Raw genomic sequence first — 15,519 nt, 5'->3', positions numbered from 1 at the left:
AGTTAGTTAGTTAGTTAGTTTGTTAGTTTGTTAGTTCGTTAGTTTGTCAGTAAATTGTGACCTCATGTTAACCAAGCATTTGCATGACAACTGCTTAGTATCACTTTATTAGCTTAAACAAACATATACTGTATGATATTGAGCCCTGTTGTGATGACACATTTCTCTGAATATCATATTTGTCATCCTTTAGTGTTGCAATGTGGAATTTGATTGGTTGTCTGATTCATTAAACTCAGATTCGGGAAGTGATGAGCTTTGATTTTAAGATTTGATTCATTTATCTTTGTTTGTGATTATATCATTTATGGGAATGGAATATATCAAGCTCAAATGCAAGGGAAGTCAGTGCTGTTTGATGGCGTTCCTTTACATGCAGGGTTCAGCTCCGTGTGCAGGTTTTAGGTATGTGCTAGTCTCCACGTGAGCGTGTCTCCACTCAGGATGAATCATTATCGCTGAGTAATTCTGCTTCGTTGTTGTAGTCAGAGAGCAGCATGCTGACTCCTGGCAGCCACCACATAAAGCTTCCTTCTGCCTCAGGAAAGCAGCTCCTCCTGAGCCTGTCTGTGTTAGCCATATGGCTGCGGAGGCGTTCGTCTGAATGCAGCAGTTGGAGGACTCTTACTGGCTGAAGGGCCGGAAACTTCACTAACCCCTCCTCCTTGCAGTTGTCTTGCAAAGACATCAGTACACATCGTACAGATTGAGCAGAGAACCTGTAGTGACGCTGGCCGTAATAGGCACAAACAGGTGTCTGCAGGGCCACATTGTCTTGGCAGGTAGAGGCCGTGTTTGCTCCCTGACAGGAGTCTCTGCTCAATATTTTTAAGACAAATGTCAAAAACCGAAAAATCCATAGTTTTCTTCGACAGGTTTATTCTGTTGAGGGCAGACGCATTGATTGTTTGGAGCTCTGTCAGTCAGTCCATTTTTAAGTTAAGAGTTTTACTGTCTTAGCAGTCTGATAATTGCTGTAATTGCATCTAGGTGTGTTGCAATGCATTAAGCCAATAAAAAAAATACATGATTCACATAGCGTAGATGGTTTGTTTAGTATTTATGTGCAATATTTCTTAAACTGTAATCATCGCATAAATAAATGAGTGGATAATAGATGAATATTAGTGGCTACAGTTAAGCATCCAGTGTAGTTTATTACTGAAATCAATAATCCATCCTTTTCTCAGGTTATAGAAAGAGCAACGCACCTGTGAGCAACGCAGAGTTATCAAGGTCTAAAATAGAGTATCTTGACTGTCATCTAAAACAAACATTTATGTGGACTTTGACAGAAACGGCGTGAACAAAAGAAAGAGACAAGAGATGTTCAGGAAAGAGAAGCTTGGAGCAGCATGGAGACGGCTGACAGAGGAATGTTGGAATATGCTGCGAGATGGAAGAATGGCTTTGAAAACATTTTAGGCGTGCTAGATTTGGGCCGCCTGTCGCACGCCGAATCCACTTCCTGGAACTGAAGAGGAGTCTGAGAAAGGAGGAACCAAGCAGAACCACGCATGCATATTCGATCGTGTATCTTTTGCATATCCTGCCATGTCTCCAGCTTTCTGAATACAAGCAGATTTGGGAAGTTGGAGACGTGTGAAAGTGTTTTTACGAAATAATAAATGATAAAATGTGTTGGGTGTTGACTAATACCATTATGTTTGTGTGTATGTGATGGTACCAATGGCAGAGGTCCCAGAGTTTTCTTTCGACGGGCACAGCCACGCTCACTACCAGTTGGCGTCCCTGCTGCCGCCGCGGAGGACGACCGTTCAAGTTCTGGTGCGAACCCGCAAACACAGCAGTGCCGTCCTCAGCCTCATCTCCAAGGAGCAGAGCGAGTACATACGACTTGAGGTAAGACTGTGTGTGTGTGTGTCTGTAGGCGTGTGTGTGTGTGTGTGTGCGCCTGTTGAAAAGTGTTGGAGGTTATTATTATTATTATTATTATTATTATTATTATTATATTATTGTTAATTTTGGAAGCATCATTGTCCATCAGGTTGAACTGTGCGCCTTAGACGCTCATTACATGTCATAAGTCTACCAAGGACAACCAGGCAGAGACAAAGTGTCTTATTCTCATGATTTTCAGGCCTAAATAGAGAGACACAATCTGTGTCACTGAACGATTATTAAATAATTATTGAAGATGGATCCAAGCCTGAGAGGTTAATGTGTGTGAGGTCTTTTTAGTGTAAAGCACCTTTATTCATATAGCCTCATTCAGACTTTACAAATGCATAAAGACATAAGGGTTACCGATTACTGATCAAAGAGTTTAAAGTACGATTAAAGTGAATGCACAACAGAATTTAATGAATAGAATTTCATCTATCCTATAAAATGAAAGCGATTAATCAAATTAAAGGCTACGAAGTAAAGGGTTAGAATGCAGTGGTAGTGAATATTGGAGAGTGATTCTCACAAACTAAAGATCTATCAGGAGATTGGTGTATTTCACTTGGAAAAATTGCCACAAAAATGCTGGGAAAACAAATCGATTTGAAAACTCCAACTAAACGTGTCCTTCCCTGTACCCCGCCCCATCCGCAGAGTCTCCTCAGAATCAGTTTGTCACTTCCGCTTAGAATCAATCCTCCCAGCCAATATAACTTTGGGGCTTTATACAACAATTATTGATTTACTTGTTTACTTTCTTTATTTTCCCTCTTCCGTCATTTCCTGTCTGACTCCACCATAGACACAGTCCATTTTAAAGTCGTCTCAGCCTGTCTTTTAATGCGTTTGTGGGATCTCACCGTCCCTTTGCTCTCGCCGCTTCCTCGCCCCCCGCACTGCGACCGCAAATATTGATCAAACATCAACGTCTGAAATGATGGTGATTATCCACACGGCGACTGCGGTTACATCCTCTCTCGCTCTCTCCCCGGATCCCTGTCATCCATCTTTCTCTCCCTCCCCATCCGTCTGCACATAATCTTAACTGTCGGGGTTGCATCCCTCAGCGCAGCCGCATGGGGAGCGAGCTGACATCATAAATAGTGCATTTATTCCAGGGTGCAGTCAGCATGAAAATGTGTGAAATCTTACGAGGAACATTGGTTTCCCTGTGACGCTCTTTTGATTGAAATATAACCATATCCCCACACAGGGTTGTCTGTTTGTGTGTTTTCTCTCTCTAATAACACTCACTGTTTACGTTTAATCAGAGGAAGAAATTTGTATGCGTTTTTGTTAGCTGGCCGCAAACCCACAATGCAAGGATCTCTTTGTGACTGGCGTTTGTGTGTAATTTGCATTCCAACAACTCCTTTAGTTAAAAATGTCACCATTAATTTGTTCCCAGAAGCTCTGTTCTTTGGAATACTGATTGCAGACCTCTGTGTGTGTGTGTGCCTGTGTGTGTGTGTGTGTGTGTGTGTGCGTTGGGCAAAGCTTCTTTGTCCGTATAAGGTCTATACTCCCAAATCAGGGCATTTTCTGGCTCCTCACGCTTGGTGTGGTATTTCTGTTATTTGTCCACTGATACGTTGAGATTCAGGGATTCCAGTGGCTGAACATTCCCAGAAGTCATAAACAATTATTGGAAGCCTTTTGTCTCTAAAGAGAGACGTTTCATTTAGACCAATCCAAAGAATATATTATTGTGATAATCATCTCATGTACGATCACAGGCTGTCACCATGGCACCAGGGTTTGATTGTGCTTTACTCCAAATTGGGGAAATGAAAGGAATCACTTACTGAAATGAAGCCAAGCGAGGCAGAGCTTAGAGATATTAAATGAAAGCCTTCGTTCTTCATGAACTCACTCCGCCTTCATCTTCCCGCAATTGACTGAAGATGACGGTTGCGGAGATGTTTGGGGATGTAGGTTCTTCTCAGATCGAGAATTGGAAAAGAGTTTCACATGTAGAGCCTACAGTTTGGAGATGAAGTAGGGCAGAATAATGTTTAGTGTAAGGAAGTGAGGGAATGAGTGTAGGCAGGCAGAAGGTCCTGTCAAGCACATACAGTACATATGACAGCGTAATGGAGTGGACTAACAACCTGGTCTCAGTGACCTGAGAGGTTTGACAATTGTGAGATTTCATTATTGCTTCTCAGCTTTGGAAGCTCCATTCTGCCTCTGCCTCTTACCTCCATCACCTCAGCTTCTAGCTTTTCTGTCTCCTCCATCATTTTCCTCGCTACCTGCAACAGATGAGTTGAGATTCACCATCAGGGTTGCATTGGGATCTTTCTGTCCTCATCTCAGCCGCCTGGCCTGTCCGCCTGTCATAACAACACGCTACACCGTGACAATTTTATTAGATAATAATTATTCTTTTAACAATCTTAGGTCTACTGCAGGGGTCGCCAACACTTACAAGAATACGTTTATTTGACAACACATTGTCACTTGTGAAGCTGTTTAGATTTCTATCCAATCAAATTCACAAACATCCCGCCTCCTATTGTCACAAAACGATTAAAAGCCAATCAGCTGTCAGTCCAACAAATGCCCCTGCTTCATGTTTGGTTACGTGACACCGTAACATTTTGCTAGCAAGCGCACGCTGGATTTGACGATGACCGCCCCGAAAACAGGCAACAAATTACGAATGTGAATGTCAAGTGTGTGCGTGTCTCATTTGCGGTGCGAACGTATCTGTGGAGCGCCACTTCACAAAAGTCCACGGCAACTTTTCACGGGCTGCTAGCAGGGCATCCACTCTCCACAAAAAAACCTTCACAGACATGAGAACTGTGCATCCAACAGTTCAGTTGGAAGAAAAAACTCTCAATCCAGTGTATGTTCTTCCAAATAGGAAAACACTTTGAAGAAAACATTCCAAAACTGTACGACAGAGAACGTGCTTCACTGCAAGAACATTCCAGAACTATTTTAATTCCTCATGAAAACAGTACCACACTCTCTGTCATCTCACTAACATCAGAACAGACTGAATGCATGTGTAGTACAGATGATATGGGAACTACAGGGTAAATGAGAAATATGAAAGGTGTAGTATTAGTTAAATAGTAAAATTAGTAATAACATTGATTTGTTCTTATAAGATTTATATGATGTGAAATTATTGGTGTGAGCTTGACACTGAAAATGTATACAGAAAAAAACATGCTTATGTTGCTGTATTGAAGTGCATTTTGATACAAAATGTGTTGGAAATCAACATTTTGTAAATTTTCACACATTAGACGCTTATTCAGCTGGTTTGGGTGGAGAATCAGCCATGTGGATCAATGTTACCAATAATGTAAAACATGAGGAGCTCTCTGACACTTTTATTTTGTCAAAGTAGCTCCCCTGAGGCAAAAACGTTGGAGACCCCTGGTCTACAGTCTATAGACTTTCACCCCCCTGCCCCCTCCCTCCTTCCCTGGTTGCAAGATTCAAACTATAATTACATAAACTCCATGTGCTGGAACAACACCAGGAAACCATCATTACATTGAAACATTACTCTGCTTCCATGCGGTGCCATCACCCTCACAGGAGACAACAAAGCTCTGTTGGATGTGTCGAGTTTAGAAATGATGATTGGAACAGTTTGGAACATCACGGGCAAAGAGACGAACAGCGGATAATGTGGAAGGACGGGTTTAAAAACTTTTTTGTTTTTTTACCAAAGTTTTAGTTCTCTCTATAGGCATTATAACTGACTGACTGGATTCAAGGTGATCTTCCTCCACAAATTAATTGATAGATTGAGTGTATAAAAGGACTCTTTTGAATCTCACACCCAGGCAAAGTCTCATGGCAAGGTCACATGGAGTCGTGTAGAGTTAGTAACTCTATGTTGATGTTTGTGTGCTTTGCAGTGCGAGTTGTAAACTGCAGCAGACAGTACGTGAGTGTGCAAGTTCACAAGTTTTTCATAGTCGCTTTAGGTTGCTTGGACTGCATTTTGTAGTCTGCAGAAGTCGGCACCGATAAGATGCGTCTTCCAAATGCTCTTTCAATCTATGCATGCTTTAAAAATGTTACATCACATTGCATTCACGAGTCCGTTGGCCAGAGGACTGCACTGTGGCTGTACTAATCGCGGTGAAGAACAAGGCAAAGACGGACAGAGAAGGAGATGCTTCAAGCCTTAAATCATGCATTACTTCAAAACTCAAGCTGTGCCAGTTGCCGCATTGTTGCCAGTCGCCGCTTTCAATGAATGCGTCACTCAGGGAGCCACCTGTTGGTCAACCTAAGCAGGGACCCGACCAACAATGACATATTTGGACCAATTATTCACTCTGAGTAAAAAGCTTGATTGAGAGGCTGACGGAAACAAGTACTGCTGCAAATATCCAACACTGAGGCTGCATATTCTGTTCATACCCGCACATGGAGGCAGATGAAAAAGTGAAAACAGCGTGGGAAACGAGAGTTATATGTCAGGAGAGAAAGCAGCCCTGGGACTCGACCGCTCTCCCTGCGGTGGCACTGTTAATCTGAAATGGAGTCGCACACCTCGAACACATATGACATCGCTTTTAATGAATGCGTCACTCAGGGAGCCACCTGGGAGCCAAATTACTCCCCTCGGTTCAGCTTAAATTGGGGGTAAAATCAGGTGCCGGCTGCGACTTTGTCTGGTTGGAAGGTTTGGGCCCCCAGTGGATTCTAAACGCAATTAATACTTCATCACAGATCCTCTGAATGAGCCGCCGTCGCTCTTTCTCGGTTTATCCGGATGACGTGAGGAGACGGCGAGAGGGAAGGAGGGAGACGAAAGGGACATACGTCACAGAAAGAGCGAGACTGTCGAAGTTTCCGTGGAAGAAAAAAAAGGAGTAGTGTAGTAGTAGTTAGTAGAGTGGGAGAGTTAATGGCTTCCGCCCACCGGTGCTGCACATCTTTGTCTCCATTTCTCTGCCTGCCTCATCTCAGCCTCTCTGTTTATGTGATAGAGGTGGCAGAGAGTGAAGACAGAGAGAAAAGTATGCTCAGTGGGACATTTAGACTTCACGCTTTGAAATTGAAATGAGAGCGACCCACCTCCACCCCCCAACGAACCCCTCTTAAAATGGCCTTCGGACTTATTTTCTTTCTCTCTCACCCACTCTCACACACAGAAATACACACAGTGCTCATGCTTGCTGACTTTTTGTTTTAACTGAGGATCTGTGATAAACAAGGGATTATTGCCATCGCAGACAACAAGCAATTAAAAAAAATGTCATCTCAATATCTGAGAAGTGGAGGAGAAGACTTGTGTGTTGTGTTTACTCCTCATCCATCTTTTCTCTTTCTTCACTCTTCCACTGTCTTTTCTTTCCTCAGTGAATGTATAACAAATGCATGCTGTGAAAATGAACAGCATCCAAGTAGTTTGTCTTTTCTGAAGTTATACTGGCCAACTGAGGAAGTTCTTCAGCCATTTATCATTTCTCAGAGTTTAGACTTGGAGACGTGGCCTTAAGAGATACAAAGGTGTTCCCAGTTTCCCAGTTTGCGCTGCAATCAGCCCGTTTGACAGGGGGGAGCTGCACGTCATCCGTGGGAGAGCCGCCTGCGTGTTAAATGATGTAAACTCAGAACTGTCTGCAAGCCATATGCCTTCATCGAAAGAGCCATATATGGCTCGCTTGCATAGGTTCCCGACCCCTGCTCTAAATAATAATCAATATAATTCTTGAACCAAACCTGTGTTCCTTCAATTCAGATAGAGAGCAGAAATGTATCAACTAATTGATGCCAAGCACATAATTCTTTCAGAACAGAAGATGAAAGTGCACTGATCTTCCCCTCATTAAAACATTCTTCCTACATATCCCAGAGAAATGTATGACTTGGATTTGCTGCCTTCACACAAGTGTTGCCTTTATGTTACCACACTATTGTTCAACAATGAAAGGTTGTCTTTTTTTTTATTTAATTTTTAATTTTAATTTAATTGATTTTTATTTAATTGAGCACCATAAAGCGTCTGACAAAGAGCGAGTGAATGGACGTGTCTGATCTCTGACCGCCATCACTTTGTCAGCAGTGATTCATACTAAAATCCATCATGGCTTAACTTATTTAACCAAGATGAATGATTTTATTTAACTGCTTGTTGAATGCTTGTTGGCGGGTTTGTATTTGGAAATTTCCATAATTTGATCAATTGTCGTGCAGACTTTTGAAGACCAAACCTTATCCTGAATTCCATCTTTACCCCTTTGAAGATCTTTCAGGGTCTCCTCTGTGTATTCTTCAATCTCGGCGATGGCGACTACAACCTGACCCTCCCCGCCTATCGCCTCGACAATGGCGAATGGCACGAGGTCTTCCTGGATCGGCACGACAACGAGATGACCCTGCGGCTGGACGGTGGCGGAGGGCAGCGGGAGGTCACTGGCTCACGGGGTCGCAGCCGAGAGATCGTCGTTGATCCCACCATGGTCATGCTGGGAAACACCTTTCCCTCCGGAATGAATAAAAGCTTCCAAGGTGAGTAAAGACAGCACAGTGTGTTTTCAGCAGCCTGGCTTTAAACTCTTAACTTTGATGTTGTGATATTACAACTCAATGAACTCTGGCTCTTTTGGTTCTCAGAATACAGCAACTTTACTTTACTTTACACACAGTTTACAGAGGACATTTTTGAACCAAATCAGTACCACATGAAAAAATTTCCACAAGATTTCCAGCATCGTATAAAGCACCTGGAAGTCGCGCTTCAGTAAAAGTGAGTCAGTAAAAGTAAGATTTGCCCATTACAAAACATACATGACTAACAATTAATTTAGCTGCTGATTCTACTTTAGTATCAAAAGTTGTGGGGTAAAATTGATAAAGAGGATGAAGCAGCCCCAGTGATCTGCTTATGATATGAGCATTCAGGTACTTCCATTTTGAATGATTCATGATGTGAGCTTGATTAATGAGCAAAGAAAGGGACGTGTTCAATCACGTATATTGCCGAGTTATTGCAGCTTAAAGTGACATTAATTAAATATCCCAAGTTCTGCTAATCACACACAGCAGACCTGTGCAAATCCCATAAATTCAATATACCGTAAATGAGTTCGGCCCTTTGATTGAGCCAATAAAATGAGGTCTACCTCTGCTTCTAGCGTGACGTTCTAGTGGCTGACTTATATCTGGCATTGTGGGATATATCCATCACCACACAGCCCAAGTCTTGTTTCTCATATGTATCTTTTGACAAACTGCTCGTAAAGGGTTTCGACTCAGCCGTGGAGATGTCAAGCCAACAATCCAATCCCTAATATTTATGTCAATCCAGGAAAACATGGGTCCCACAGATGAAACAGTTTCCAAAGTGAAAGTGTAGCGAAGCAGCCAATTACCATGTGTTACTAGGTTTACACTGACTGATGTTAACATACACGCTATAGTCCCATTATTTCTCATTGCTGCTTTTAAGGCAGAAATATGAGTAAGTCACATGCATTGGTTGGAATTTTTAGGAATCGGAACTTCTGCAAATTCACCAAAAACATCAGTTTATTATCACCGGTTTGGTCATCAGTTTATCTTGGCTTAGTGTAGTTGTGTTTCTTAGAGTCAGCGTGTTATTTCCACTGTAGGATTTTTATATTTGTGATGTCAAAACTGCAATATAACCAAAGTTTTGAACACACATCTTTAATGCACTGGCTGTACAGTTATGCTGGGTGGGCAGAGAAAGCAATCACAAGGATATAATGATATAACATATAATATGCACATAATTGCTTTGTGCTAATTATAATGTGATTGCATTACTCGGCGCTCCCTAACAAACTGCATTCCAACATTAATTACTTTGAGATGATTTCTACATCGGTGTGGGAAGTAGATCACGTATAAATAGAACAAATACTTTCTTTGTTATTTCTTGTTGATCTTTCTTGATATGGGTTTGTTCTTGACATAACTTTCCATCACTGTTTGCATCTTGTCATGAAAAAACGTCCGGTGCTCTTTGCTTTACTATTTAATCCTTCCAGTGATCATTTCCATTCCTGCTTAGAGCAAGTGCTTGCAAGACAAAAGGTCAAACACGAATATGTGCATGTATTGCATGTATTACATATAGTGTATGTATTACAAAAAAACTAAATTCGTAGATTAATTATCATTCCAGTGTGATGGCGTAATGCTGTGTAAGCGGAATGTAGTGTGGGCATTTGCATGGGGTGGTGCCTCTGATGTTGTGTGAAAGTGTATTAAGTAAGTAAACAGCCAATTGTTGACCACTTATCTGTAATATAGTATATGTGTACAAACGTATGTTCCGTTTAATCCGACAAGCAGTTTGTGATATTTGCCGCACAATTACAATTTAAAAGGCCTGTCCTTCAGAATACAGTACACACACACCCACACACACACACTGTTTCACAAACCAGGAAAAAAAGGCACCTAACATTTAACACCTTTATTTGCCTTGCAACAGGAACAGCAACCATTTAATTTCCACATTAAACTGCTGATAGAATATTTACCATTTTACCCAAAACTGTGACCTTTTAAGTAATATTTGCACAAATATAGTTTCACAAACTTTCACAATTTTTCAAACAGTTTTTGTGATTAATTGGATTTTTTTTTTTAACACTCGTAACTGGATTTTATTTGGTTCTGTATCCTTTTTTTGCTGAATGAGGGTGAAGATGAAAAATGAAGGTTTGTCCTCCATGGTCCTGCAAATTTAGATAAAGCAAAATTAAACAAGAAAAGCCTTTTCAAATAAAATCAACTGATAAAGCAGCATTTTAGTCCAACTTCAGTCACTTGGTTCAGAGGTTTAAAAACATCAAATTATGGAGTTCTGAGAGATGAAATGAAAAGAGCTGAAGTCTGCGGTGCTTTGTGGGTTCCTTGTAGAGCACAGTAACTTGACAGCATCTCACCTCCATCTGTCTGTTCTTCAGATGTACCAACACAAGTTCTATATGGAAGAACCTTGTATGAATATATTTGAAAATTAAAATCCGTTGACAGAAAGTTATCCAATTGGAGGGTCAAGGTGTTATTGTATGTGTCGATCCTGCACCCGAAAAAAATAAATAAATAAAAATAAAAAATGGGAGTGTGCAGGTGTGCGTGTCTGCTACCCAGACCTAAAAACAAAAAAAGAGATCCCTGCACCTGAAACCTGAACTTTATGAAACTGGATTCAATGAGTGGCATCTAATGACAGTTAAGTTATTATTAACACAGTTGTCGTTTAGAATCCCATATCAAATATTCTCTATATTATGCAGAGTCTTTTTGCACGCTCCTCTCCTTATGGGGCTGTTGGTGGTGTATACATGCATCTCATGTTTACATATTTGTGCCTACAGCAGATTTATGGGAAAAAGTCAATTCTGGTGAAACTTTTAGAAACCAGCATTTGAGATTTTGTTAGGGGGGGAAATGATGTTGTTCAGGTGCCAGACTTGGCCCACAGACAGCTATTTGTCAACCTCTACTGTGGTGTGTTCCCATCTTGACACCGTTGCCAAGGACCAGTTTTGATCGTTTTCTACAGAACGGTGCCCTGACGTCTATTTTTCAAACAGGAGGACAATAATCGTTTCACACATTGAGAATTTATCCTTCAACGCTTTGCCAGATGAATGTGGGGAAGGCTGAATTATTGCTGTAAAAGAGCCAAACATTTTCTGCAGAGGATGAGAAATGCCTGACTTGTCACACAACAATATAGACCTCAGCGAATGTCCCTTTCAACAAACAATTGATGGGGCACACAACGATGGCAAATGATGGCTGGAAAGCATCCAAGCCTCGTTGTTCATCTGTGTGTGCGAGCTGAAGAAAGACCAGGTGTCAACTGTACAAAAGAGAAGACTTGATGTGTAAAGCAGCAGGAGTTAAGTGCTCCTTCAAATACCCACGTTTATCTATTTTTAGTCTTTTACTTGGTAGGCAAGATCTGAAAATTGGTTTGATTACGGAATTTCTACAAGTAAATGCATGTACGAAGACATCAAATATGACGGCGGAGAAAGGAGAGTACCCATTGAGAAAGAGATGGAGCGGGAAAGTGAGGGAGGAGTGAGTTCCCCCGGGCTGGACGGTGAGCCGTGTCGACAGCTAAGCCTCGGGCAGTGATAGACAATACATGTGATCATTAAATGGACTTTAAAAGCTTTTCCCTTCAAAAAGATGCCAGTGTGACAGACGGTGTCCAGGGAAAGTGCACACGTGTGCGATCCGCCGTGTGTTTCAGTCTGAGATCTGTGCTGGCATCTTTTTTTATAGAGATGTAAAAGACATGCCAAGAATAGAGACACAAAATAATTTCTCCTCAGAGGTTTATGAGCTTCAGTCCCTGTTGTTTCACTATTTTCCTTCCTCCAAATTTAATGTAAATTCAACCATGTAATCATTTATTAATAACTTTAGCTTTTACATATACACATTTTCTTACTTAGGTAATGTACTTCGCTGACATGACTATTATAGAATGGTTTGCCAGTGGCTATCAGCTGTAGCCCTCAGGGTGTCAGCTTGGTGCAGTGTGGTGAACTAAACTGCGGGCAGGATCCAGATCCAACATGACGCGTAAGACCACCACTTTGTTCACATCCCTCAGTATGTCACAGATCACATTGCCTTTAGTCTTTTTTGAGTGATGGTTAAATTGAATGCATAGTTTTACAAACTTTGAAGTAATTCTGAATGAACTGGAGCCAATAGATAAAATGCTGTCCATCTCTGTGGTTCTCAACATGTGTGGAATAGGTGATGTGACAAAAGGGGGCATATGCAAGATGTATAATGATACTGTATACTGTATGCATCTCCCTCTAGAAATCCTATTTAATCTACAGAAGCAACAGATTTTGACCGAGATTCCTGACAAGATAGAAGACAAAATGGGGACATGAGCCTTTGAGAGGAAATCTGGTTTTGCAACAAGAATCCATGCAGATGTAACAAACACAACTTCTGACACAACTGAAACCTGCCGGGGTTTTTTTATTGTGCCGTTCCACTTATCATTGGGTCACTTAAGATGGCAGCTCTGATTGTGTCCCAGAGTCGACTTTTTATCTTCTTTTCGAGTGTCTTGCACTTGATCGTCTATTGAAAAAGCTCACACACTGTAAGGGATAATGAGTGAGGAAAGTGAAGGGAATGTGTTGAAGTTGAAGTTTAACTTGCATCATTTTCTGCACAACAGAAATGTAGTCTATGTTCACAGTGTTCCCTAAGGTCGGCCCAGTACGTTTTACTGCTGATCTGTAATATTGGGGTGGGTAGGCGGTCAAAAGGGTTTTGAAAGCATTTACCTCTGTCAGTGATCTCTGTTTCCCTTTGTTCCCCTGCAGGCTGCATGCGAGACCTGCGCCTCAACGCTCGCCACATCCCATTCGACAACCTGCCGCGAGATGGGGTTTCCCAGGTCAGCATGCAGGGGCTTACCCTGGGTTGCTCCTCCGACTCCTGCAAAAGGAACCAGTGTAGCCCCCCCTTCACCTGCGTAGACTTGTGGAGAGTGCATGAATGCAGGTACATACACATACGCACACACACACACACACACACACACACTGCTATAAAGTCACACATTTTTTCCCAATTTTTTATCTGATTACTATTTTTTATTTGCGTCAAATAAGACACATATACTTAGGAGATATGTTTCCTGCTCCAACAGATGTGATGACATATAGCTGCAAAAGCTTGGAGTGCCTGGCTAACACCTGGGAGGCCGGCATTCAAATCCCTGTCGCTTGGCAACAAACAAAAATAATTCTGTGACACTTGCTGCTTTAGCTTTTGGCTGGTTTATAAACGGGGTACGAGTTCATTCGTTTCATTTCTCTCTAATCCCAGTGGAAGAAAGGTTTCAAGTAACTTCCTTCTTGCCCACAAAAGGTGCCTGCCTCTTTATTGACTTCGCGCAAGCTGAAGACAGTGAAATGTTCCAAGTGCAGAGACCATGTTTGGCAGCCTATCAAGGTGACAAGGTGACTGCAATGAAATCAAAGTCAACATCGCAGAGACCAGCCGCACAGAGTCAAACCAAATTGACTGCGACACAGGGGACTTGTTAAAGACGACAACAGCTGGGTTTGAGTCTCGTTTTGAAAAGGAGAGGAGGAATCTACCAGCTCCAAATAAATACCACCACCTACCACAAGGGGAGCCGCTTCCTCAGTTGTCATCTTGTAGAGTTCCAGGTGGGAGGAGTTGTGAAGTCGGGGGCTTGGGTGCGTTCAGTTCAGTTTTTCTCCACGAATCCATGATTGCTGCTTTAATGAGAAGGACGACACAAGTCAAATTGCTGCTCAGTTTAAAAGTGCGGCGCTAAAATGCATAGAATGGTAACGATTCTTTTTGACCGCGGTGTGATTGAAGTCTTTCTTCTGACCAACCTTTTGTTGGACGCCGTTTGCTGTGTTTAGGGTTAGTTAGTTTGTTTGTCAGTGGATAATGGGAAATGCAGTCAGTCGGACACAAACTGCTGTAAGCTAACAACCCTGCTGCCTGGCATGGACACACACACTAATCTCCGCCATTTTTCCCGGCGTTGGAAACATCTGTTCAATCTCTGCGGCCTCTTTTTTTTTTTTTATATATATCTCACCTTCCCCTTCTTTTCTTCACTTCTCCAATTCATTCACTCTCATCATCCATCCCCCAACCTCACACTCTGCCTTTCTATTTCTTGGTTTTCTATGGCTCTCATCTTGCTAACCCCTGCTCATTTCCTACCTCCTACCACAAACATACACACACAGGCACACACACACACACACACACACAGCTTCCATTACCATTCCTCTCACATTCTGTCCCTGTTCTTCTCTCAAGACTTGACCTGGACCTTGGAAGATTATTAGTGTACTTACAAGAGCGTCTGGAGTAAGTCCTCCAGAAACAGATGTGTGATAGCCTCTGCTCTCACAGGTCCTCACGCAAATGCACCATAAAGTGACACGATGCATGAACACAAGTGCAATACTCCAGTGAACAGGTACATTTATATATGAAGTCGTGGTAGTAACAGAAGTTACATAGCACCTCGCATTTTTGTCATTTTTTTTGCATTTTGTCCCAGCAGATTATTTGGTGTTCTTCAGCTGCTTGAAATGGAACCATTTTTGAATGTAAAGGAAAACAAAAATGTACAGTAAGACAAAGGTCAGCGTATATAGATAAGAACAAATAATGTTGAAGTAGTATTGATATTAAAAATGCATTTCCTGAAGAAAATGCGCTGAATTTTTTTGCCAAATGCTGAAGCGGCTTGATAAAAGTGTAAAGGCCTGAAAAGTGTTTGAATGTTTTCAAGTTAGAAGGGCCTGAAAGTGTGAGGAGAACTTTCTAGATGTAGGGATGTAGGTACAAAAATGAAAGGTGAACCAGCGAGTTCAAACGCATGTAAAGCATTTTTCTCAGGGGGAAATTTAACATTGGGACAGTTGAAGAAAATTCAGGACCCGTTGTTGCTTAGAAGAAAAAACAGAACACATGGTAAAGTTTAACAGATGAAAGAGGACAACAAATCAGTGTGAGATGAGTTATGAATCCACAGCACATCCATGTGTGGTCTGGTAGATTGGATGGTATTGGTAATGTATCTGGCTTCAGACTGCT

General features: G+C 41.8%; 1 protein-coding gene across 1 annotated transcript in view; it reads left to right on the top strand.

The window, feature by feature from the left end:
* LOC142996137 (neural-cadherin) overlaps nucleotides 1-15,519 on the top strand; it is a 189,234-nt gene that overhangs the window by 158,443 nt on the left and 15,272 nt on the right. The window contains exons 32-34 of the mRNA XM_076147040.1: nucleotides 1,697-1,863; nucleotides 8,139-8,403; nucleotides 13,245-13,425. Of these exons, the coding sequence (XP_076003155.1) occupies nucleotides 1,697-1,863; nucleotides 8,139-8,403; nucleotides 13,245-13,425 (613 nt within the window). The remainder of the gene's footprint in view (nucleotides 1-1,696; nucleotides 1,864-8,138; nucleotides 8,404-13,244; nucleotides 13,426-15,519) is intronic.

Source organism: Genypterus blacodes, unplaced genomic scaffold (genome assembly GCF_046128005.1).
Source record: "Genypterus blacodes isolate CSIRO-AG114 ecotype Tasmania unplaced genomic scaffold, CSIRO-AGI_Gbla_v1 ptg000036l_1, whole genome shotgun sequence".
NCBI classification, from domain to species: domain Eukaryota; kingdom Metazoa; phylum Chordata; class Actinopteri; order Ophidiiformes; family Ophidiidae; genus Genypterus; species Genypterus blacodes.
Note: the sequence above shows the minus strand (reverse complement) of the source record. Positions and strands in the feature narration are given on the sequence as shown.